The sequence below is a fragment of the Symphalangus syndactylus genome, chromosome 19, assembly GCF_028878055.3.
Source record: "Symphalangus syndactylus isolate Jambi chromosome 19, NHGRI_mSymSyn1-v2.1_pri, whole genome shotgun sequence".
NCBI lineage: Eukaryota > Metazoa > Chordata > Mammalia > Primates > Hylobatidae > Symphalangus > Symphalangus syndactylus.
The window spans coordinates 22,088,850-22,113,512 of NC_072434.2; the positions used below are offsets into that span (position 1 = coordinate 22,088,850).

Consider the following 24,663-nt stretch of genomic DNA (forward strand, 5'->3'; position numbering starts at 1 on the left):
CAAAAGAAAAACCGCACAATTATCTCAATAGATGTAGTAAAAACATTTGTGATAATCTCCATTTGTGGTAAACACTCACAACAAACTAGAAATAGAAGGAAACTTTCTTAACTTGATAAAGGACATCTAACATCAACGACAACAAAACCCTACCATCTAGCACCACACTTAAAGGTGAAAGACTGAAAGTTTTTCCTCTAAGATTGGGAATAAAGCAAAGATGTCCACTCTCATCACCCATACTCAGCATTATACTAGGAGTCCCAGCCAGTGTGATAAAGCAAGAAAAAGAAACACAAATTTGGAAGAAAAAGAAACACTATAAACTGCCTCTATTTACAGATGATATAATGGTTTATGTAGAAAACTCCAGTGAATCTATTAAAAAGCTCCAAGAACTAAGAAGTGAAAGCTCACTTATTGCTGGATATAAGGTCAATGAAAGTCAATATACAAAAATTGATGTTATTTCTATATAGCAATAGTAAACAATTAAAATTTTTTAAAAAATTTATGTACCATTTACAATTGCACAAAAATACTTAGGTATAAAACTAACAAAATATTCACAAGATCTGTGTGCTGAAAAATACAAAAGATTAATGAAAGAAATTAAAGACCTAAATAAATGATGAGATACGCTATGTTCATGGACCAGAAACTCAATATTGTGAAGTTGTCAATTCTCCTTATACTTATCTATAGATGCAACATAATTCCAATAAAAATATCACCAGCATATTTTTAAATAAATAATATTCTATATAAATTATAAAATGTATATGGAAAAGCGGGCCAGGCGTGGTAGCTCATGCCTGTAATCCTAGCACTTTGGGAGGCCGAGGCAGGCAGATCACAAGATCAGGAGTTTGAGACCAGCCTGGCCAACATAGTGAAACCCCGTCTTCACTAAAAACACAAAAATCAGCCAGGTGTGGTGGCACACACCTGTAGTCCCAGCTACTTGGGAGGCTGAGGTGAGAGAATCACTTGGACCTGGGAGGTGCAGGTTACAGTGAGCCGAGACCATGCCATTGCACTCCAGCGTGGGTGACAGAGTGAGACTCTGTCTCAAAAAAAAAAAAATATATGGAAAAGCAAAGAAAATAAAACAGCCAAAACAATTTTGAGAAAGCGTTATAGGCCAGGTGCAACTGCTCACACCCTGTAATCCCAGCACTTGGGCTGAGGTGGGAGAATCATTTGAGCTCAGGAGTTTGAGATCAGCCATGCAACATGGCAAGACCCCGTTTCTACCAAAAAAAAAAAAAAAAAAAAGGCTGGGTGAGGTGGCATGTACCTGTGGTTCCAGCAGCTACTCAGGAGGTGGAAGTGGGAGGATTGCTTCAGCCCAAAAGTTCAAGGCTGCAGTGAGCTATGATTGCACCACTGCACTCCAGCCTGAGTGACAGTGAGACTCTATCTCAAAAACAAAAAAGTAATAAAATTGAAGAACTCATCCTACCTGATTTAATACTTAATATAAAACTACACTATTAGAGACAGTACAGTATTGATGAAAGAATTGACATATAGCTCAATGGATCAGAAGAGAGCCCATAATTAGAGGCACGCAAATACTGTCAATTGATTTTTTTTTTTTTTTTTTGAGACAGGGTCTCGCTCTGTCACCCTGGCTGGAGGGCAGTGTGGCGATCTCGGTTCACTGCAACCTCCACCTCCCCAGTTCAAGTGATTCTCATGCCTTAGCCTCCCAAGTAGCTGGGATAACAGGTGCAAGCAACCATCCCTGGCTAATTTTTGTATTTTTAGTAGAGATGGGGTTTCGCCATGTTGGCCAGACTGGTCTCGAACTCCTGACCTCAAGTGATCCGCCTACCTTGGCATCCGAAAGTGCTGGGATTACAGGCGTGAGCCACCACGCCCAGCCATCAATTGGTTTTTGATAAATGTGCAAAGACAATTCAGTGGAGAAATGATAATCTCTGCAACAAATGGTGCTGGAACAATTAGACTTCTATATGCAACAAACTGAACCTAGTCCCATTCCTCACACTTTCTAAAAAGTTAAGTAAAAGTGAAATATAAATATAAAACACAAAAGTTAAAGCTTCTAGAAGAAATCATGGAAAGAAATACCTATGACCCTAAATATGATCCATAAGAAACAAAACACTGGATTTCATCAAATTAAAAACTTTTGAACTCTTAAGAGAATGAAAAAACAATCCATAAAATGGGAGATATACATGAAAATCGTATATCTGACAAAAGACTTGTATACAGAATATACAAAGAACTCTCAAAACTCACCAATGAGAAAACAAACGACCTGATAATGAAATTGGTAAAAGGCTTGGATACTTGACTAAAGAAGATATATGAATGGCAAAGAAAGACATGAAACGATGCCCATCATCATTAGTGGCAATTGAACTAGGGAAATGCAAATTAAAACCACAATGAGAGGCTACCACACACTTGTTAGAACAGCTATCTATATATATATGAGACAGTGTCTCACTCTATCTCCCAGGCTGGAGTGCAGTGGCATGATCTCGGCTTACTGCAACCTCCACCTCCCAGGTTCAAGTGATTCTCCTGCCTCAGCCTCCTGAGTAGCTGGCATTACAGGTCCCCACCACCACGCCTGGCTAATTTTTGTATTTTTAGTAGAGACGGGGTTTCACCATATTGGCCAGGATGGTCTTGAACTCCAGACCCCAGATGATCCACCCGCCTTGGCCTCCCAAAGTGCTGAAATTAGAGGCGTGAGCCACCGTGCCCAGCCGCTACTTTTTTTTTTTTTTTTGAGACAGAGTTTCGTTCTTGTTGCCCAGGCTGGAGTTCAATGGCGCGATCTCGGCTCACTGCAACCTCTGCCTCCCAAGTTCAAGCAATTCTCCTGACTCAGCCTCCTGAATATCTGGGATTACAGGCACCCGCTACCACGCCCAGCTAATTTTTTGTATTTTTAGTAGAGGCGGGGTTTCACCATGTCGGCCAGGCTAGTGTCGAACTCCTGACCCCCAGGTGATCTGTCCACCTGGGCCTCCCAAAGTGCTGGGATTACAGAAGTAAGCCACTGCGCCGGTCCTGAATATGTTTTAAGAAGAAGCAAATAGACTACTGGGGGCATGTACATGTGGGATGGAAAGTCACCTACTTTTGTGACTGATCTTCTATCTTCAGTAGTGTCAGGATAACTTCATCAGTGTAGTACTGGAACAGCAGATACAGGATCTTCTCAATGGTCTTTTGGGCTGTGGTTTCTGTAATGCTGTTCATGAGGTAGTAAAGGTACTGGATGATTTCCGGCACCTGAAATGAGGGAAAAGGAGGTTCTTTCCAGACATTCAACACCAGCTCACCAGCATCCACATAACTAGGCACCCACTTCACCTTTAGGGCTGCACATGATGCATACATAGCATGTCCAGACCAAAAAAGTCACCGTCCCACTGCACTCTGCTGTGGTCAGGCCACACCCTCAGGGCTGTGGACTGTCTTGGACCCTATGGGGCCTGAAGCAACCCCATGTTGGATGCTAATCCACCATATTGACTTTTTTTTTTTTTTTTTGGGACAAAGTCTTGCTCTGTCACCCATGCAGCTGGAGTGCAGTGGTGAGATCTCAGCTCACTGCAACCTCCACCTCCTGGGTTTTATCATGCCTCAGCCTCCTGAGTAGCTGGGATTACAGGTACACATCACCTCTCCCGGCTGATTTTTTGTATTTTTATTAGAGACAGGATTTTACCATGTTGCCCACGCTGGTCTCGAACTCCTAGGCTCAGGCAATCTGCTCACCTCGGCCTCCCAAAGTGCTAGGGTCACAGGTGTGAGCCACAGCACCTGGCCCACAATATTTACTTTTTTTTTTCTTTTTATTTTATTTTTTCCTTCTCTTTTCGTTTTGGTCACCATATTGACTTCTGATTAATCTTTGTTCCCAGAATACCTCTGAGATTTCTACTTTATTTATTTATTTTTTTTTTAGATGGAGTCTTGCTCTATCACCAGGCTGGAATGCAGTAGCGCCATCTCAGCTCACTGCAACCTCCACCTCTTGAGTTCAAGAGATTCTCCTGCTTCAGCCTCCCAAATAGCTGGGACTATTGGCACTCACCAGCACGCCCAGCTAATTTTTGTATTTTTAGTGGAGACGAGGTTTCACTATGTTGGCCAGGATGGTCTCGATCTCCTGACCTCCTGATCCACTCACCTCGGCCTCCCAAAGTCCTGGGATTACAGGCGTGAGCCACCGTGCCCGGACTTACTTTATTTATTGTTGCCGTACATCCTGTCCTTAGGTCGAAACAACCCTTACCATAAATCCTGCCCTTAGGGCAGATTTGCATAGCATTCTTGCTTTTTCCTGAGGGGTTGATTTTAATTGTCCTACACATTCCTTCTCTAAGGTATATTTGTTAGTTTCTTAGAGACAGGGTAGTGGCATGCTCATAGCTCACTGCAGCCTTGATGTCCTGGGCTCCAGTGATTCTCCCACCTCAGCCTCCCAGTAGCTGGGACTAGAGGCACACCCACCATGTCCGACTCCTATTGTATAGAACCTCTGGGCCATGGCAGGTGATGGCTGGGGGGGTCCACCATCTCGTCTCGCAGCCTCCTGAGACATGGCTTCCGTTTTGTTTTTTGTTTTGTTTCAGACGGAGTCTGGCTCGGTCGCCCAGGCTGGAATGCAGTGGCGCAATCTCAGCTCACTGCAACCTCCACCCCCCGGGTTCAAGTGATTCTCCTATCTCAGCCTCCCAAGTAGCTGGGACTACAGGCGCACGCCACCACATCCGGCTAATTTTTGTATCTTTAGTAGAGATGGGGTTTTGCCATGATGGTCAGGCTGGTCTCAAACTCCTGACCTCAGGTGATCCACCTCCCTCAGCCTCCCAAACTGCTGGGATAACAGGCGTGAGCCACCATGCCTGGTCTTTTTTTTTTTGAGACAGGGTCTCCTTCTGCCTCCCAGGCTGGAGTGCGGTGGCACGATCTGGGCTCACTGCAACCTCCGCCTCCTGGGTTCAGGCAATTCTCCTGCCTCCGCCTCCGAAGTAGTTTCTTTCTCAGAAACTGGATTCATCAACCTCTTTCTTTGACCTCTCAGCTTCCTTGGATTTTAAGGGTAGCTTTATACAGACCTGCCCACCACGGAATAGACCCCATATTTTAAGAGGGACAAAATAGAGAGCAGCCAGGGGAGACCAGAACCATGTCTGGAAACCATGTCATGAAGAAAGAAGGAAGAATCTGAGGATGAGTAACTTAGAGAGAGGAAGGCAGAGGGCATAGGATTGCTGCCTCCAAGTGGTCTCAAGACTATTATGGAGGGAGAGAAGAGTCAGTCCTTGCTGTTTACTGGCCATGTGGGGTGGAGGCAACAGGTGGTGGTCCGCATGAACTCTAAAGTCATACTACCTGGATGTGAATTTCACCTCCCCACTTACCAACTGTGTGAGCTTGGGAAAGCTTTTCATCCTCTCTGCACTCTATTTCCTTGTGCAAAATATGAGGACTATTTTACTCACATCAACAGTTCTGAGTTAATGCATCTGAATTGGTTGGAACAGTGTCTGTCACCTAATAACTGCTGACGAAACTTCAGTAATTAAGGCTCATAGCCTCTTTGAGCCTTTTCTCATTTTGTTTTTCTTTTGAGACAGGGTCTAGCTCTGGTGTCCCAGCTGGGGTGCAGTGGCACAATTATAGCTCCCTGCAGCCTCCATCTCCTGGGTTCAAGCGATCCTCTCACCTCAACCTCCCTAGTAGTTGGGACTACAAGTGTGCGCCACCATGCACAACTAATGCTTTTGATTTTTAGTAGAAACGAGGTCTCACTATATTGCCCAGGCTGCTCTTGAACTCCCAAACTCAAGCAATCCTTCTTCCTGGGCCTCCCAAAGTGTTGGGATTACAGGTGAGAGCCACTGCACCTGGCCTTCTCATTTCTAAAGAGAAAATAATTCTTAACAACAGATATGTTGTAAGAATTCAATACAAGAATATGTAAAAGAAGCTAGCATAGTATATAGCACCTAGCATTAGTAACACTTGAATTTTTTTTTAATTTTATTAATATTAATTGAATTCTGCATAACCCCAGAAGGTAAACTTGGGCCAGGGACTAGAAACTATGGGGATGCAGATTTCAGTGCACTATAAGTTAGAACTTTTAGATAAGGAATGTGGTTCACCTTTATACACTGTTGGTAGAATGTAAATTAGCACAACCATTATGGAAAATTCCAACATTATGGAGGTTACTCAAAAAACTAAAAGTAAAACTACCAATACCACTTATGGGTATATAGCCAAAGAAAATGAAACCAGTGTCTGGAAGAGATATCTGCACTCCCCTGTTCATTGCAGCGTTTTTTGTAATAGCCATGATAGGGAAAGAACCTAAGCTTCCAACAACAGATAAATGGATAAAGAAAATGTGGCATATACACAATGGAATGCTCTTCACCCTTAAAAATGAAGGAAATACTGTCATTTAACAGTATACATGAACCTGGAGGACATTATGAAAAACAAAACAAGCCAGGTATAGAAAAACAAATACTGGGTGACCTCACTTAGACGTGGAATCTAAAAAAGTCAAACTCATAGAAGCAGAGTACAACGGTGGTTACCAGGGGCTGGAGGTGAGGAGGATTGGGGAGATACTGGTCAAAGGATACAAAATTTCATTTAAACAGGAGAAATAAGTTCAGATCTATTGTACAACATGGTGACTATTCTATACTTGAAATTTGCTAAGACAATAGATTTTCAATGTTCTCACTACAAAAAAAAAGTATGTGAGTTAACTGATATGTTAATTAGCTTGGTTTAGCCATTCCACAATGTATACATATTTCAAAATATCATGTTGTATGCCATAAATATATATCCTTTTTGTAAATTAAAAAACTTTTTTTTAAAAAGAAAGTAGTTTACAAATACAAATGAGCTATAGTTTCAGGTAGTGAGTGCCTCAAGATTGCTTTCAGCACCGTCTGGGTGTCCAGTGGTCTGGGGTGCTCTCGAAGAGATTACAAGCATTGTGCTCGCTTCACAGATACTAAAATTGGAATAATACAGAGAAGATTAGCATGGCCCCTGCACAAGGATGACATGTAAATTTGTGAAGCATTCCATACAAAATAGATTTAAAACCTTAAAAAGAGATGACAAGCATCAAGTGGGGAGTTAGGGTAGTTGACCTTTGGGGTCCCCTTCAACTTATCAGTGGTCTGCTCTTAGGCATTCAACCAAAAGGCAATCCAGGCCGGAGAAGTGGAAAATGTAAGATCCTGGAACTGCTCATAGGACCTATAGTGGAGAGGTCATAAGTGAGTTAGAGAAGTGGGTTAGGACATTAAAATAAGAGGGACTCCATCGTCCATAAGATATTTTAAAATGCTATAATAAAAAGGACAGCTAAACTGGCTGTCTTAATTTTTTATTAATGTTTTTAAGAGATGGGGTCTTGCTATGTTGCCCATGCTGGTTTCAAACTCCTAGGCTCAAGTGATCCCCTCACCTCAGCCTCCCAAACTGCTAGGATTACAGACAGGTGTAAGCCACTACACCCAGCCCTATGCTGTCTTAATTTTACTGAGCACCAGTCCCAGCTCTCATAAAAGAGTCTCTGTATTTCATCTCTATTTATGTTAGTGTGTCACAAGTTTATGGATATATATTATATTTACATTTATATACACACACACCCCTGAATTAACAAGAAGGCACCTATAGATCTAACATATCAAATACTGTCTGGAAGCAGGAAGAAGACTGAGGTCTCTCCTGGTCCTAGCAGCCCCTAGTAGTCTGTTATAGCTTTGACTCAATTCTTCTTCCCATCCTGGTGGAGATGGAAGCCAGATGGTCAACCCTTCCCAAAGAAGAGTCTTTTCAACAATCACAACTCCTCATTTAGCCTTTTCTCCTCTGGGTTGAAGTGTGTGATTCTTTAAACTCAAACTGGTAGGAGATAGAACAGACCCAAAACAGAACAGAAAGGAAGAATCCTTAAATTGACCTTGAACCATTAGGTCCCCCAGAGCTGCTACCTTCCCGATCTCTGGAATTGTGTACTTCAGGATCATCTTTAACATCTTGGAAGCCGCAGAGATGTCATGCCTGCTGGTGTTGGTCATGGCCTCCATGCTCACCATGATCATATCTGCTCTCTCCTCAGGGGTCAGGTATTTCTTGAAGAACTGAAGAAAGAAGAACAGCTGTCTCCACAATGTTAGCATCCCAACTTGGGTCTGCCCCAAAGCCTCTGGCCTCCAAAGAGACCAATCAACCACGGGCCAGTGGAGGCAGCCCCTGGTCAGCATCTGGCTATTCCGTGGTGTGAGCCAAGCTTCAGAGTGCCACCAGCTCTGAAGTCTCGAGGAAGGAGCAATGGTCCAGACAACTTGATACAGAGGACAATGCAAAAGGCATTTCTACTTCCATTTGGAATGCAAGCGAGTCCACTGGAAATTAGTTCTGATGTTTAGTGAGCTTGCAGCATTCCAAAGCAAGTAGGACTGCTATTATGTACAGCAGACATGCCTCATGCCTCTGAGCCTGCACCTGCATATCCATGTGAAGCTCATTCACTCAAACAATATTGAGGCCCAGCTCTGTGCCTGGTTGTATTGCTAGGAGCTCAGGACAACTGCGACTAAGACATACAATGCCTTTACCCTCAAGGAATTTACCATCAAGTCAGGGCAAGTAAACAGGCAGTTATAGTGCAATGTGAGTGATACAGTTTGTCTGTATTCCCACCCAAATATCATCTTGAATTGTAGTTCCCATAATCCCCATGTGTCAGAGTGGTTACCCTCATGCTGTTCTTGTGATAGTGAGTGAGTTCTCACAAGATCTGATGGTTTTATAAGGGATGTTTTCTCCTTTGCTCAGCACTTCTCCTTCCTACTGCCATGTGATTCCTACCGCCATGATCCCTTACCGCCATGATTCAGACCCAAGGAAAAAGAAGGACAGAGTTCCAGGCAGAGGGAACAGAATATGCAAAGGCCTGGAGTGGAAGGAAGTTCAGCCTAACTACTGTGTCCTGCAAGGGAGACCTGGGCCAGGTGGAAAAGGGAGACTAAGACAAGATGAGGCAGGACAGTTACAGCAGGGACCAGATCATGAAGGGCCTTGTGGGTCAAGTGAACAAGTTTGGACTTTAGAATGAGGACAATGGAGAGTCAATGCAGTCTGAAGGAGAATAATAAATCTCAGCATGTGCATTTTAGAAATGCAGTTCTCTGACTGTAGCATAGAAAGTGATGTGACAAGAAGCACAGTTGGAAACAGGATGATCAGCAAGGGGCTGCTGGAGTGACCCAGGCAAGAGATGCTGGGGGCCCCACAGTGGGGCTGGAGCAGAGTGGACAAATTCAAGAGCTATCCAGGAGGCAGAATGAACAAACCTGGTGTTGAATTGGATGTGAAGAGTGAGGGAGAGGAAAGAGCAAGGGATGACTCCTGGATTTCTGACTGGAGTGATTTGAGTTGATTGAGCCTGGAGACACCATATCTAAGACAACCAATGTATCTTTTTGTTTTTTTGAGATGGAGTCTTGCTCTGTCGCCCAGGCTGGAGTGCAGCGGCGTGATCTCGGCTCACTGCAAGCTCCATCTCCCAGGTTCACGCCATTCCCCTGCCTCAGCCTCCTGAGTAGCTGAGACTACAGGAGCCCGCCACCACGCCAGCTAATTTTTTTTTTTTGTATTTTTAGTGGAGATGGGGTTTCACCGTGTTAGCCAGGATAGTCTCGATCTCCTGACCTCGTGATCCACCCGCCTTGGCCTCCCAAAGTGCTGGGATTACAGGCATGAGCCACCACGCCCAGCTAAGACAACCAATACATCTTTACTGAATAAAAAAAAAAATTAAGGCTAGGCTACAAATAAGGTACAAGGGCCAATCTGTAGGAGGAGAATAGGGTTGACTATATTTCTTTTAAACAACTCTCTTGGCCAGGTGCAGTGGCTCACGCCTGTAATCCTAGCACTTTGGGAGGCCAACACGGGTGGATCATCTGAAGTCAGGAGTCTGAGACCAGCCTGGCCAACATGGTGAAACCCCATCTCTACTAAAAAATACAAAAATTAGCTGGGTGTGGTGGCACGCACCTGTAATCCCAGCTACTCGAGAGGCTGAGGCTACAGAATCACCTGAACCCAGGAGTCAGAGGTTGCAGTAAGCTGAGATCGTGCCACTCCAGCCTGGGCGACAGAGCAAGACTCTATTTCAAAAAAAAAAGAACTCTCAGTGACCTCAAGCCTCAGTCAACTCAAGTGCAGCTAGGGAATGAGTCTTACCTCTCCAGCCTGCTATCCATGAGACCTTGAGCTTTGGAGACACTCCCCTGGGTGAAGGAGTACTCCTCTGTGGCCCCACACAGGCCATCTACAGTCTCCCCACCCCAGCTCTCTTTCTTCCCTGTCATGGCTCCCCATCTGGGCATTTCATGCACTGTGAGGAGTGAGGGTTACCAGTGTTAGATCCTGCAGGCTGGCAAGCCATGTTCCACGGAAATCCTTCTGCAAATCCTTCAGGATAGTCTCTGTCTTCTGTTTCACACTTTCAGTCCAAAAATAACAATTAAGGGGCAGGGCCTTAACAGGGAAATAGGAACACACCCTTCTTTATTTCCCCTCCAAACCTCAGAGAAGATCAACAGAGTGAAATGGGTGAAATAATATTTGCTCAACAGAATGAGAAGAGTTCCCCAGCACCAGGCCAATGGGTGGAGGGAGAATGTGGCTGGGGTCTCAGTCTGGTCCTTGCAGCTGTTCCTGCCCTGTGCCAGAATGTGGACTGTTCTACCTGTGGGTGCTGAGCAAATGCCCTTATAAGAAGTATGCCCTGTTGAACCATGAGAAGTCAGAGTTTCTGAAACTCCTTTTAGGGATATTTGCAAATCCTCCTGGCACCTCTGTAAGCACGTATGACTGTATTTTTTGTTTTCCTCGAGCAAAGAGGGTCTCAATCTGGGACTCCCAAATTTGTTCCCTAAGAAAAGGTATTCATTTTCCCAGTCTTAGGCCTAGCAGTAAGGCTGAGACCACTGGGAAATACTGAGTATCCAAGTTGATTCCATAGGTGGCTGCAAGCCTAGCTCCCCTTTTCCCCAAGAATCTCTTAGAATCTCTTACAAGAGGGCATTGCATCAGCAATGGGGTTGGAGCTCATCCAGGTAAAGTTTCCAGATCTACTTGTAATGGGGATCCCTCATCTTGGGGCATCATAGCATATTTACTCCACTGCCCTCGTGAGAAGGAACTGCCCTTCATCGTGTGCCTGGCACAGTGTGGGCATTCAATGAACAGTGCTTATATGCTCTTGTTATTCATGGGTCCCCATGGCTGTAGCCCAGTGGCCACCCAGGCTCATGTTGCTTACTTCTCTGAAGCACAAGGATTTTGAACAGATAATGCAACGCCTCTGATGCCTCTATGCTGATCTCGTGGTTGCAGCCCATGACGAAGAGGCCGAAGATGCTCATCAGTTTCCCACTCATCGAGAATTCCTCCATGTGCTGCCCAGAAGAGGAAACTGGTTAACTCCCCATCACCCCAAAAGGAACTTCCCCATACTGTGGCCACCATCCCTCTCCAACCTCCCCGCCCCTCGACCCCACTAAATCATTTGCCTGCATGTATCCCTCACCACACCAGCTCCACACTCTTTCCCTGCCCAAGAAAAACCTTTCAAAGCAGCACCCGGGGAAATGGGGCAGCCAGATCCCTGAAACATGTTAGCCAGTGGGAAGCTGTGGACCCAACCCAGCTGTTTAGGCCAAGGTCCCCCAACAAGGTTGAGATGTGTCCAGCCAATTGGAACTCACTTGGCCAAGGGCAAACCAAGCAAACAAGTCAAGCCTCTTACCCCATAGGAACAGAAAAGGCACTAATGCAAAAAAAGAGAGACACTCTGACCGCCCACCCCCCAGTAACCCCCTGCAGAGCCACAGACTCTCAGGTACCCCATGTACAGAGAAGCAGGGCCCGCTGGGTCAGCCTTTCCCCCCACTCCAAGCACTCACTGACAGTCCGGGGAAATTGCAAATAAACCTCAGCAGCCGGGAAATAGTGCCCAAGGCCCTCATCTGTTCGTGCACTTTGTCTGACAGTAATGACCAAGGTAAGATGATCTAGAAAAGGAGTAAAGAGACCTTGTGAACACCTTCTGTGGGAGTGCTTCTCCCTTCCTTCTCGACTCCACATCCCTGACTACTAAAAAGACAAAAAGGAGGGAGTTGTGGCAGGCACCAGAGCACAAGGCCCCATGAACTTGGCAAAGCAAAGGTGTGTTTAAGAGTCTCCTGGGCTATACAAAAAATTAGCTGGGTGTGGTGGTGCATGCCTGTGGTCCCAGCTACTCGGGAGACTGAGGTAGCAGAATGGCTTGAACCTGGGAGGTGGAGGTTGCAGTGAGCTGAGATCACACTACTGTACTCCAGCCTGGGTGACAGAGTGAGATTCTGTCTCAAAAAAAAAAAAAAAAAGTCTCCAGGGCTTCACCTGCTACCTTCTGGGTCTCTTCTGACAGGAATGTTTAAAGACAGTGCTGTGCCTTAGATGCAGAATTACAAAGCAGTGGGTAAGCAGGAATGGGATAAGGTGGGGAGACAGGGCTCTCTTGGTGGCACATCCATGCAAACCCCTACCTGCTAGGCCAGGGGAAGGGGTAAAGTGGTCTCTGAAGGATGAGATTCAGAGCCGTTCATTTCTGGAGGTTAATAATAATAGTGACACAGGTAAGTATTCTGAATAGAATAACCCACTCTATCCTCCCAGCAGCCCTATAAGTGTTATTATTACCATACTAGGTTGAGATCCCACCAGGGAAGACAGGCCTGTGTCCTGCTTGCTACAAACTTTTGGGAAAGTGTGTCCCGTATCATAGCTGCTGGACAGGTGTCCTTCAGGGTAGCCTTTCTCTCAGAGCATTGAACCCCATCATGGACAGCCATGTGGCAAAAAAAGAAAAATGAACTACAACGTGTACCTGACCGTCCAATACAAAAGTTAATTCAGAATTGACCACAGACTTAAAATCTAGAATGATAAGATTCTAGAAGAAAATGAGAAAATACTTAAAGAAGGCAAAAATTCCTAAATAGTACAAAGAAAGTATAACCATAAAAAATAATAATGATTTGGACTTCATCAAAATGAATAACTACCTGCTCTTCAAAAGATACTGTTAAGAGTGGCCAGGGCTGGGTGTAGTGGCTCACGCCTGTAATCCCAACACTTTGGTCAGCTGAGGTGGGTGCGTCACCTGAGGTTAGGAGTTCAACACGATGTGGGCATTCAATGAATGTCCAGCCAATATGGTGAAATCCTGTCTCTGCTAAAAATACAAAAATTAGCCAGGTGTGGTGGCACATGCCTGTAATCTCTGTTATTCAGGAGGCTGTGGCAGGAGAATTGCTTGAACCGGGGAGGCAGAGGTTTAGTGAGCTGAGATCATGCCACTGCACTCCAGCCTGGGTGACAGAGTGAGACTCCGTCTCAAAAAAAAAAAAAAAAGACATTGTATAAAGTCAGACCACAAAATGGGAGAAAATGTCTGCAAATCACATATCTGACAAAATATTTATATCCAGAATATACAAAGAGCTCTCAAGGCTGGGCGTGGTGGCTCACACACTTGTAATCCCAGCACTTTGGGAGGCCAAGGCAGGAGGATTGCTTGCACCCTGGAGCTCAAGACCAGTATGGGCAACATAGGGAGACCGTAGCTCTACATAAATTTTTTCTTTTTTTTTTTTTTTTTTTTGAGACGGAGTCTCGCTCTGTCGCCCAGGCTGGAGTGCAGTGGCATGATCTTGGCTCAGTGCAACCTTCTCCACCCAGGTTCAAGAGATTATCCTGTCTCAGCCACCTCAGTAGCTGGGATTACAGGCATATGCCACCACATCTGGCTAAGTTTTGTATTTTTAGTAGAGATGGGGTTCTGCCATGTTGGCCAGGCTGGTCTCGAACTCCTGACCTCAAGTGATCCACCCGCCTCAGCCTCTCAAAGTGCTGGGACTGCAGGCGTGAGCTACTGTGCCTGGCCCATAACATTCAAAAATTAGTGGAGCATGGTGGTGCACACCTATGGTCCTAGCTAGTCAGGAGGCTGAGGTGGGAAGGTCTCTCGAGGAGGTTCGAGGCTGCAGTGAGTAGTGATGGTGTCACTGCTCTCCAGCCTGGGCAACAGAGTGAGATGCTATCTCAAATAAAATAAAATAAAATAAAATAAAATAAAATAAAATAAAATAAAATAAAATGAAATAAAATAAACCCTCAAACACCCAAATAAGAAAACAATCCAATAAAAAAATGGGCAAAAGATTTAAATAGACGCTTCATCAAAGCAGATACGTAGATGGCAAATGCATCTATGAAAAGGTCCCCAACATTAGTCACTAGGAAACGCAAGTTAAAACCACAAAGAGATACCACTACACATCTATAAGAATGACTAAAAGGAAACACTAACAGTACTACATGCTGGCAGGGATGCAGAGTAACTGGGACTCTTACACATTGCTAGTGGGAATGGAAAACGGCCACTTGGGAAAACACTTTGGAAGTATCCCCCCCAACCTTTTTTTTTTTTTTTTTTAAGAGGGAGTTTTGCTCTTGTTGCCCAGGCTGGAGTGTGATGGCACAATCTCAGCTCACAGCAACCTCTGCCTCCTAGGTTCCAGTGATTCTCCTGCCTCAGCCTCCCAAATAGCTGGGATTACAGGCATGTGCCACCACGCCCGGCTAATTTTGTATTTTTAGTAGAGATGGAGTTTCTCCATGTTGGTCAGGCTGGTCTCAAACTCCCCACCTCAGGTGATCCGCCCTCCTCAGCCTCCCCAAGGGCTGGGATTACAGGCATGAGCCACCGCGCTCCGCTGGGAAGTATCTCATAAAGTGAAACATCCACATGCCATAAAACACAGCAGTCCCGCTCCAAGAAATTTACTCAAGTGAAATAAAAACCTATGTTCATACAAAAGCCTGCACACAAAGATTTATAGCAGCTTCATTTGTAATCATCCCAGTCTGGAAACAACCCTAAAGTTCCTCAACTGGAAAATTAATGCACAAACTGTGATCCATCTACTCAATTAAAAAATAAAAAGAAACAAAGTACTGATACACATAACAACATGAATAAATCTCAAATGCATTATGCTAAATGAAAGAAGACAGACTCCAGAGACTGTCTACTGGATAATTCTACTTAGATTTTCTTTTTTTTTTTTTTTAGACAAGATCTCCCTGTATATTGCCCAGACTGGAGTGCAGTGGCACTGTCACAGCTCACTGCAGCCTCGACCTCCTGGGCTCAGGTGATCTTCCCACCTCAGCCTCCCAAGTAGCTGGGACCACAGGTACACACCACCATGTCCGGATAATTTTTTTATTATTTGTAGAGGTGGGGGTCTCACTGTTGCCCAGGCTGGTCTTGGTCTCCTGGGCTCAAGTGATCCTCCCAAAGTGCTGGAATTACAGGCATGAACCACTGTACTCAGCCTTAGATAACATTTTAATTATTTTATTTATTTATTTTTGAGATAGGGTCTCGCTTTGTTCCCCAGGCTGGAGTACTCAGCCTTAGATAACATTTAATTATCTTAATTAATTAATCAATTTAATAAATTGATTAATTAATAAGATAATTATTTATTTAATTATCTTATTAATTAATTGTTTATTTATTTTCAAGACAGGGTCTAGCTTTGTTGCCCAGGCTGGAGTGCGGTAGCACGATCACAGCTCACTGCAGCCTCAAACTCTAGGCTTCAGGCGATCCCCTCACCACAGCCTCCCAAGTAGCTGAGACAACAGGCACACACCACATGCCCAGCTAATATTTTTTTTTATTTTTAGTAGAGACGGGGTCTCATATGTTGCCCAGGCTGGTCTCAAACTCCTTGGCTTAGGTGATCCCCCTACCTCGCTCTCCCGAAGTGCTGGGACTACAGGCATGAACCACAGCACCTAGATGACACTTTAGAAACGGCAAAACTATAGGGACAGGAAACAAATCAGCCATTGCCAGGGATGGGGAATGGGGAAGAGGTTGACCATAGAGTCATGGGGGAATTGGGGGGGGGTTGTGATAGAACTGCTCTGTAGCTTAATTGTGGCTATAATTACAGGACTGCATGCATTTGTCAAAACCCACAGATCTACACACTAAAAGCTGAACTACACTATATGTAAATTATACCTTAATTTAAAAACGGAAAAAAAGAAGACAAAAGAAAAAGGAGGGCCCTTAAGAAAACCATATAGCCCTCAAATTCAACCTTTCTGATTCAGCTCTGCAAAGTCAAATGTGAAATAAATGATGTTGTATTATGCTATCATGTCATTTTGTAGGAAAAATATGTCTAAAATATACACACTTGACTGAGAATTACCTCAAAGTAGCAAAAATAAATTTTGTTACACATAAAAATAACTTATTTTTATACTTTTAATTTTATTTATCAAGATAAATTGATTTCTCCACTATTTTATACAAAATGTTGGAACCTGTTTCAGGTGGTACTTTTGCAGGGCATCATTTATCTTTGGATAATGAGAACCCCCGTAATGGATCTCTTGAAGACTCTACCCTGACCAGGACCAAAGTTTTGCATCTCTGTTCCCCACAGACTCCAAGAATAACAGAACATTTGTTCTTACATTTATAGCGAGGTTGCCTAAAAAGCACAAAAATCCAAAATCCTTCTCAACAAACATACCAGAGATGATACATTCCAAAAGAACTATGTCACTCATCCAAATGTGGACAAATTTCCCTCTAGCTAAAGCCCTTGTCAAGGTCTTTTTGGGTTTTTTGGGTTTTTTTTTTTTTTTTTGAGACGGAATTTCACTCTTGTTGCCCGGGCTGGAGTGCAATGGCGTGATCTCGGCTCACTGCAACCTCCACTTCCTGGGTTCAAGCGATTCTCCTGCCTCAGCCTCCCGAGTAGCTGGGATTACAGGTGCCCACCACCACGCCCAGCTAATTTTTTTGTATTTTTAGTAGAGACGGGGTTTCACCATGTTGTCCAGGCTGGTCACAAACGCCTGACCTCAAGTGATCCACCCGCCTCAGCCTCCCAAAGTGCTGGGATTACAGGCGTAAGCCACCGCGCCCGGCCTTGTCAAGGTCTTTTTATAAGATGCCTGGGCAATCTTGTCTCCTTCTTTGTAGTCACACCTAATGCTTTATGCAAAATTTTATTACCCTAATTGATTACCATCCTGTTCATGAAAGTCGGTTTCAAGTGACTCTTGGCTGTTTCCCCAACTCAAACTACCCTCAGGAGATAACAATTTGTCATAACTAAGAATATTTGAAACGCTCTAAAGCTCTAAAGACAGTTAAAGAAGTACAATGAGTCTCTGGAGGGGATTACATTAAGGGATATAAAAGTAGCCTGTGGTTAAGCACTGAGGTCTTCTTTATCACAGAGCAACGGTAGACACTGCAAAAGGGGAAAATACTTTGAAGATTAAAGTCTGGCACAGATATGTTATTACCATTGAAGCCCCAATATGTCCAAGTCCTGGGCAGAAATGGATCCTCAGCTTAGTTGGCTATGTTTCCAAAAATGTGATCCTCAAAACGATATTTCGTGGGAGATACAGAAATTTGTCTTCAAGTGATGTTTATGCACGCTGAGGCATGAGAACTGATGGTCTTTGGACTAGAATGACACCTAGGCTATCCTGATATTCCTTTCCTCCCAAACATACTAGAATTAATATGGACTTTCAGTTTCCTTGATTTCCACAGCCACTTACCTCCAGGAAGTTTTGTAGTATGAGCATGCTGGGGTTCATACTGTCCATCACAAGAGCCGGCAACATGTCGTCTAAGGCCTGGACCGTCCGACAAGTGAAGAGATAGGGAGTGTCCAGAACAGACTGCCACGGTGCCAGCTCGGCTCCCTGGGGGCACTCCCCTATCTCCTTGTCCCCTACCTCTGGAGGAAGGAAGTGGGGTCAGCCTGGCTCTGCCACCCCCGGCAGTCTCTCTCTCATGGCCAGCCACACTCTGATCTTCCTTGGTGCTGACCTTTCTTGGCCCCAATGAAGACTGGACCAGGTCCAGCCCAAATTGTGAGCCCACTGGTGAAATGTAGGCATTGGGCCATTCTCCCCAGCAAAGCCAGACCCCATGGGACTCTTCGCATTAGATTCATTCCATTGGGTCCAGGAAACATCTATTTTTAAAACTACAAAGGCTGAGGTGGGAAGACAGCTTGAGCCCCAGAGGTTGAGGCTACAGTGAACTATGATTGCACCACTGTACTCCAGCCTGGGCAACAGAGTGACACCCTGTCTCAAAATTTAAAAATTAAAAATAAAACAAAAAACTACAGGCCCCTGGGAAGATTTGGCAGTCTACTGGTCAGTTGCTCCACAGTATCTGTGGGTTTTATTACCAGACTGTCTCCTCCCATGACTGAGGCTGCTGTGAGCCTTAGTGAGCAAGGACATGGATAGGGTGGGAGCATGGGCCGATCCCTGGAAAGACAAGTGAGGGTATGACAGCTGGAGTGCTTCTTAGCAGCCCCAGGAACACCGGGCCAAGAGCTCTGCAGAGAGGTCAGAGCAGGAGAAAGGCGGGGGAGTTAAGGTGCAGGAGGTGACTCCAAAGACAAACCCTCCCAGTAGAGCTCTCCATGAAGAGGTGGGGATTACCTGGAGGTAGAGACTCGCATTGTCTCTTCGGTACAGGCTGGGCACGATGGGCGGCAGAGAGAACAGGCTGGAGACGCCCACATTTACCAGATCCAGTTTTTGGAACAAGTGGAATGGTGGATTCACCTGACTGCAGGGAGAGGCAGGGAATGACAAGCGGCTTTGGCGGTCCCTGGGAGAAACTGGGTTATGTTTCTAGGACCCTCTGGGAGAATGTGCTCTGCTGCTCTTTCTGAGATGCAGGAAACAGTGGGGACCTGAGCCCCCAAACACTTTCTAATGGCCTCTCCTCCAGGGAAGGAGGGCCGGGGCTGCTGGGGAAGCTTCCCTCACTGGATGTCCTAATAGGCTTCCAAAAGTACAATTGGAGAACACCCCCTCCACCCAAGGATGCAGGCACTGGGGCTGTGCCACCCACAAGCCAAAAGTTAAGTCCCCAAACCTTGCCCTTCCTCCCAACCCAAATGTTCTCAGCACCAGAGACCCAGGCGCTCTGAGGGGCTAAGGGCAGGAAAGGCACCTCAGCGCCACGATGCAGAGCATGGCTTGCTGACGCATGTTGCCCATCAAAATCTCAGTGGATTCTTCAAGAATTAGTATCTAGAAAGGCCAGGAAACAAACAAAACAACAACAACAACAACAACAAAACAAGAACCCCCCTCAGAGAGAGATGCCAGCCCTCAGGTCCGGGATTTGTCATCCTCATCCCTGAATGACCAACTCCCAGAACAGCTTGGGTCCTTCTCACCTCAATTTTCTGGGCCAGGATGGCTTTGGGATAGTAATTGTCCATATTGCCATCTGCTTGGGCATGCACAGCACTACTCAAGGTTTCCACAGCCCTCAGGAACTTCAGCTTGGCGAACTCGGACTAGGACACAATACACAGACTGTTGCCCATAATAAGCTGGGCTTCAGCCCTTAGCTCTGCCCACAGGCAGCACCTGAGACCGCACCCCACCCCTGCCCTTCACACCCAGCCCAGATTCTGATCAACTAGGCCAAAGGATGGATTGCTCACTTGATTTTCTCAGTGCAATGTCCCTGCCCCCAGGACTGCTGCTCACCAATGTCTGGCCACCTGTGTAGGGCTCTGGAGGACAGTGGGGCTAAGGATTTCTGACAAAGATCTTTCCTACAGGAAGGGAACTGCAAGATCTGAGCCTTAGACACCCTGTCCAGTGGCCTAGCCACCAAAGATCTGCCCCATCAGGAGGCAACAATGGGCTGAGTATCTGGTGCTTCCAAGCCAGGGCTAGTACTGAAAACCCAAGGAGGCATAAGCCCTCTTATTTTTTTCTACTTTCTGCCTCAGTTCACACAAAGGTCCAGAGAACTTTCTTACCATATGTTCTTCTTCTAGAAATTCCACTATGAACTCAAAGGCTTCTCTTTCTGATTGGCACAATCCTCAAAAGGGATTTAGTTGGGGGAGTTTAGCTGATTCCATCAGATGGAACAGGAAGTCAGAGTCATCCTCCCCCTCCCTTCCTGTCCACCAAGAACACCCAGAAGCTACCAGGGTCCCCAGAACCAGCTTCTCTAGGCCAATGGAAGCCAAAGTGGAAAAGCCATCATGTGGGGACTAGTTAAGAGATTTTCAGTCGGGTGCAGTGGCTCACTCCTGTAATCCCAACACTTTGGGAAGCTGAGGTGGGTGGATCACCTGAGGTCGGGAGTTCGAGACCAGCCTGGCCAACATGGTTAAACCCCATCTCTACTAAAAATAAAAAATTAGCCGGGTGTGGTGGCACGCACCTGTAGTCCCAGCTACTCGGGAGGCTGAGGCAGGAGAATTGCTTGAACCCAGGAAGCAGAGGTTGCAGTGAACTGAGATTGCACTACTGCACTCCAGCCTGGGCACAGAGTGAGACTCCATCTCAAAAAAAAAAAAAAAAAAAGAAAGAAAGAAACAAAAGAAACAAAAGATACAAAAGATTTTCTGCATCAGGTATGGCCTGGGATGGAAGAACAATTGGGAGGAGAACTTTAAGTCACTCCCAGTGGCCACAAATTTCTAGGGCTGTCCTAGACTGACTTTGAAAGTTTTGGTTGTGAATGGACTTGAAACCCCAAGTTGGCCTGGGAGGCTTCTTTGCCAACTGGACTGGCACAGCCTTCAGGGCATGCCTCCCTGAGCCTGAGCGTTGAGGCCAGGAATAGAGCCTGTTTGCCCCAAGTGGAGTCGGGAGAAGGTAAAGCAAGAGGAAGGAGCTGGTGACACCACTGGTCTCCAAAGCAACATGGGACATGGGCCTTAGTTCAAGTTGCTGTTGCCCTCTCACATTGCCCTGCAAGAAAAGCCCCTCGGAATAGGACTTGGACCCAAAGCACGGGAGCTACACACAATGGCCCTGGCACCAAACTGCATGAGTTCCAAGTTCAGCTCCTCTGCTTCATCAGCTCTGTGATCTCCAGCAAATTAAACTGTCAACTTTACCTTCCCCATCTGTATGACAAGGAAGATGATACTAACTGTTATTATTTGAGGATTAAATGAACAATGAGTCTTAATACATGTAAGAAGTCATCTTGAGCAAATTAAAACCCCCCAAGCTTCAGTTCTGACATCTTAACCTGGGGATGATCATCACAGTATCTATTATTGTTGTGGATTTAAATAAATTAATACGTGAAAAAAATTTAGAATGCTTCCTGGCATATAGTAGAAAATCAATGAGTGCATTCCTTAGCATACATTTATTGAGCACCTACTATGTAAAAGGACTCTCCTAGACACATCAGGGAACAAAAGAGACAATAATCTTTGCTGTCATAGAGCTTCTTACACACCAGGGAGTTCCTTCATAGGAACTACCCTTCTAAAAGAATTTTTATTTTGTATTTGCCCATATAGGTTTGTATATACACAGAAGTCAAAGAAAATCTCATTGAATTTGAGTGGGCTTGAAGGACGTGAATGGCAAGCCATTTATATATCTGGTGAGAGAGCATTCTAAGCCAAGGCAATGGCAAATGTGAAGGCCCAGAGGCAGGATCGTGCCTGGAAAGCTCAAGGAACAGCAAGGACGCCTGGGTGCCTGGAGTGGGAGGAGCAGGGAAGAGTGATGAGAGGTGAAGGTAAAGCAGTAATGGAGCAGATAATGGGGGACTCGTAGCTTATTGTAAAGACAATTGGCTTTAGGGACAGGAGCCCTGGGCAGGTTTTGAATAAAAGTGGTCTGACTTCGATTAACAACAGCACTCTGGCTGTTCAGTTGCGAATAAATCAGGAGTAGAGGGGGAGAATGGCATGGGGTGTGGGCAGAAGCAAGAGACCAACTGGGAGGTTGTGACAATAATCCAGAGGTGAGATGGTGGTTCACACCAAGGGAGGTGGTTAGAAGCTAATGATCAGATTCTGTATCCATGTTGAAGGTAGAACCAATAGGAATAGTTGATGGCTAGATGTGAGTATGAGAGAGAGAAGTCAAGAATTGTGGCCTTGAGACACTGGAAAGATTGAGTTCCCATTAATTGATGTGGGGAACAGAACAGATTTGCAGTTGGGAATAAAGTTAAGAGTTCAGTTTGGAATATATTAATTTTGAGATATCTACTTGGCATCAAAGTGGAGATATCAATAGGCAGTTGGATATAAGAGCCTGGAATTCCAGAATTGCAGATCTGGACTGCAGATACCAATTTGGGAATTGTTGGCATGTAGATGTTATCTAAAGATTTCTCTGCCCGGATGCAGTGGCTCAGGCCTGTAATCCTAGCACTTTGGTAGGCCAAAGTAGGAGAATCATTTAAGCCCAGGAGTTCAAGAACAGCCTGGGCAACATAGTGAGACCTCATATCTACAAATAACCAAAAATTAGCTGGACGTGGTGGCACACACCTGCACTCCCAGCTACTTGGGAGGCTGAGGTGGGAGGACTGCTTAAGCCCAGGAGGTCAAGGCTGCAGAGAGGTATGATGGTGCCACTGCATTCTAGCCTGGGTGACAGAATGAGACCATGTCTCAAAAGAAAAGAAAAAAAAAAAAAAAAAAAAAAAAAATATATATATATATATATATATATATAGAGAGAGAGAGAGAGAGAGAGAGAGAGCGCTCTGGCTCTCCTGAACAGCTGTCAGCTAGTGGAGGTGTCACTCAAAGTCTCAGGCAATGTCTTGATCCTGGCTCAGCTCCAGGCTTCTCAGGGAGGCAGGCCTGAAAAAGGACAGGCATGCAGAGCTATGACAGGGGTAGCCAGAAGTGGGCAGATGTGTGCCGATTAGGTATACCTCAAGCGAGGGCTTGGGCAGTCACCACCACTTCTGAGCACCCGCAGTTAATTGAGAGACAGGACCAACTGCTCACCCGGTAAGTTGGACTTCCAAGAGACTTGTAATGTCAATGGCTCAAAGGTCACTCTGTTTGGTTTTTGCTTGTTAGAACTCGGATTCATCTGTACACTTGGGGCAGCAGCCTGCAGCTTGCGACAGCAGTGGGCAGGCCAGGCGTAAGATAGTCCTTCCTAGGGATGCAGCCTCTGCACTCACTCCAGGGGGAAGCTGCAGGAGGCAGACCCTGTCCATTTACCACAAAAGGAATTGGTTGAGTAGGGCCAGTGCCCGGTTCCGGGGTCAGCTTCCCATTTCTTCCCCATGGGAAGATTCGGGACCCTCTGAAGGGCCCTGGTCCCTCCTGATTTGCCTAGAAGTCTTCCATTCTGGGATCTTCCAGCATAGAGAATCTCAGACTCACAGGTAGGCTCCTAGGTCACAGGGGCCATCCCTCTGCCTCCAGGCCAAATTGCCTCTGGGAGTCTTGCTGCTAAAACCCCGAGGTCCCCTCTTCCCCGAGGCTTCTGTCCCCACCCCCTAATTCATAACCTTACTTCTGCCCTATGAGGGGAGCTAAGAGCCCCCCACATGTCTGCCCCTCCCAGACATGGCCCAGGGAAGCCTGCTCGTGGGCCGGGAAGGAACTGCTGCGCTGCTCGTGGGCCGGGAAGAAACTGCTGCGCAACCTGGTTCTCTCACCGCCCTGCACTTCGGGTCCCCAAACGGGCGCGTCACATCGCTCACTGCCTTAAAGGGCCTTGCTCTGCCCCTGTGTCCGTCTCTTTTGTATCCCCCCCTCTTAACTGGTCTCTGTCTGTCCTGTTGTTGGGAGCTGCCCCTCGGATAAGTCATCCCCTGGGAACTTGCTCACCCTGTTTTCCCCGGGCCTAACTCACCATCGTCTAAAATACAGAATCCAGCGCCCCATTCCCCACAAATAATAGGTCGAAGCGCTCAGGCAGGTCTGAGATCAGGATACCCCACAACTTCTCCAGAGACCCTGGAGCCATCTCCCCTCCCCTACCTTCCCCAAGAATGGACTGCCCCAGACCCCTGAGGCCCACAGATCCCCGCGGCCCCCAGGGCTGCAACCAGGCAAGGCTGGAGGCGCCTCTTCCGCAGCGAGGGCCGGGGGCCCTGCCCCGCCCCTTCCTTGGCTGTGGAGGGAACAGGCGGGAAGGGGGACCCCTTTACCTGACACGCCGGCGCCTCAGGTCGGGCACAGCCTCTCCAGGGGGCGCTGTGCTCCGGGACCCTGGAGCGGCCCCTGCAGGGCAGGCACGGAAGTGTCCAAGGTGGCGCTCCCCACCCGGCCTCAGTGGGACCCCAAGCAGCGGAGGGGCTGTGGGCACTCTTGCCGAGATGGGGGAGGGGCCTGCGGAGAGCCCCGCCTCCTCACCACCCCAAGGAGGGGTCCCAGTCTTCCAGGTATGGGGGAGAGGCTGTTTCTCATGAGCCTGGGCTCCGGGCAGTCAAAGCTCCAGGAATGGCTTGGAGGCGCTGAGCCACCCATCTCTATCCTCTGCCTGGCCAGTCCCCTGTCCTTGGGGAAGTGACTCCCAGAGGCCAGCTCCTCAAGCTGAAGAGGAGGCTGTAAGGAGCTTGGACAGGGGTTGTGCTGGCTTCCGCCCTGCCCCGGAAGCAGAGAATCTGAGAGCCTCCCTCTACCACCCAACCCATTACACCAGCTCCCCAGGGACCTGGCCAGA

At 46.4% G+C, this 24,663-nt stretch overlaps 1 protein-coding gene and 1 non-coding gene across 2 annotated transcripts; one reads left to right on the forward strand and one right to left on the reverse strand.

Moving 5' to 3' along the window:
- Nucleotides 1-3,212: 3,212 nt before the first annotated feature.
- Nucleotides 3,213-24,506, reverse strand: LOC129458225 (uncharacterized). Its single transcript, XM_063613710.1, has 10 exons — nt 24,149-24,506; nt 22,989-23,198; nt 20,022-20,086; nt 19,425-19,547; nt 18,676-18,805; nt 17,773-17,954; nt 12,024-12,131; nt 11,381-11,516; nt 8,006-8,186; nt 3,213-3,282 (listed from the first exon to the last, which is right to left on the reverse strand). Exons 2-9 carry the CDS (start codon nt 23,074-23,076, stop codon nt 8,161-8,163), a joined length of 858 nt encoding a protein of 285 aa, XP_063469780.1. The 5' UTR covers nt 23,077-23,198; nt 24,149-24,506; the 3' UTR covers nt 3,213-3,282; nt 8,006-8,160.
- On the forward strand, nt 7,023-7,125 carry LOC129459026 (U6 spliceosomal RNA). The gene has a single exon (XR_008649844.1). It is a non-coding gene; the product is annotated as a U6 spliceosomal RNA (small nuclear RNA).
- Nucleotides 24,507-24,663: the final 157 nt, after the last annotated feature.

Coding starts and splice junctions, on each gene's coding strand:
- LOC129458225 (XM_063613710.1), bottom strand. CDS start 23,076: ATGAATCCGAGTTCTAACAAGCAAAAACCAAACAGAGTGACCTTTGAG. Junction 17,955..18,675: donor ATGCGAGTCTCTACCTCCAG/GTAATCCCCACC, acceptor TCCTTCCTCCAG/AGGTAGGGGACAAGGAGATA. Junction 12,132..17,772: donor TACTACAAAACTTCCTGGAG/GTAAGTGGCTGT, acceptor CTCCTTTTCTAG/ATCATCTTACCTTGGTCATT.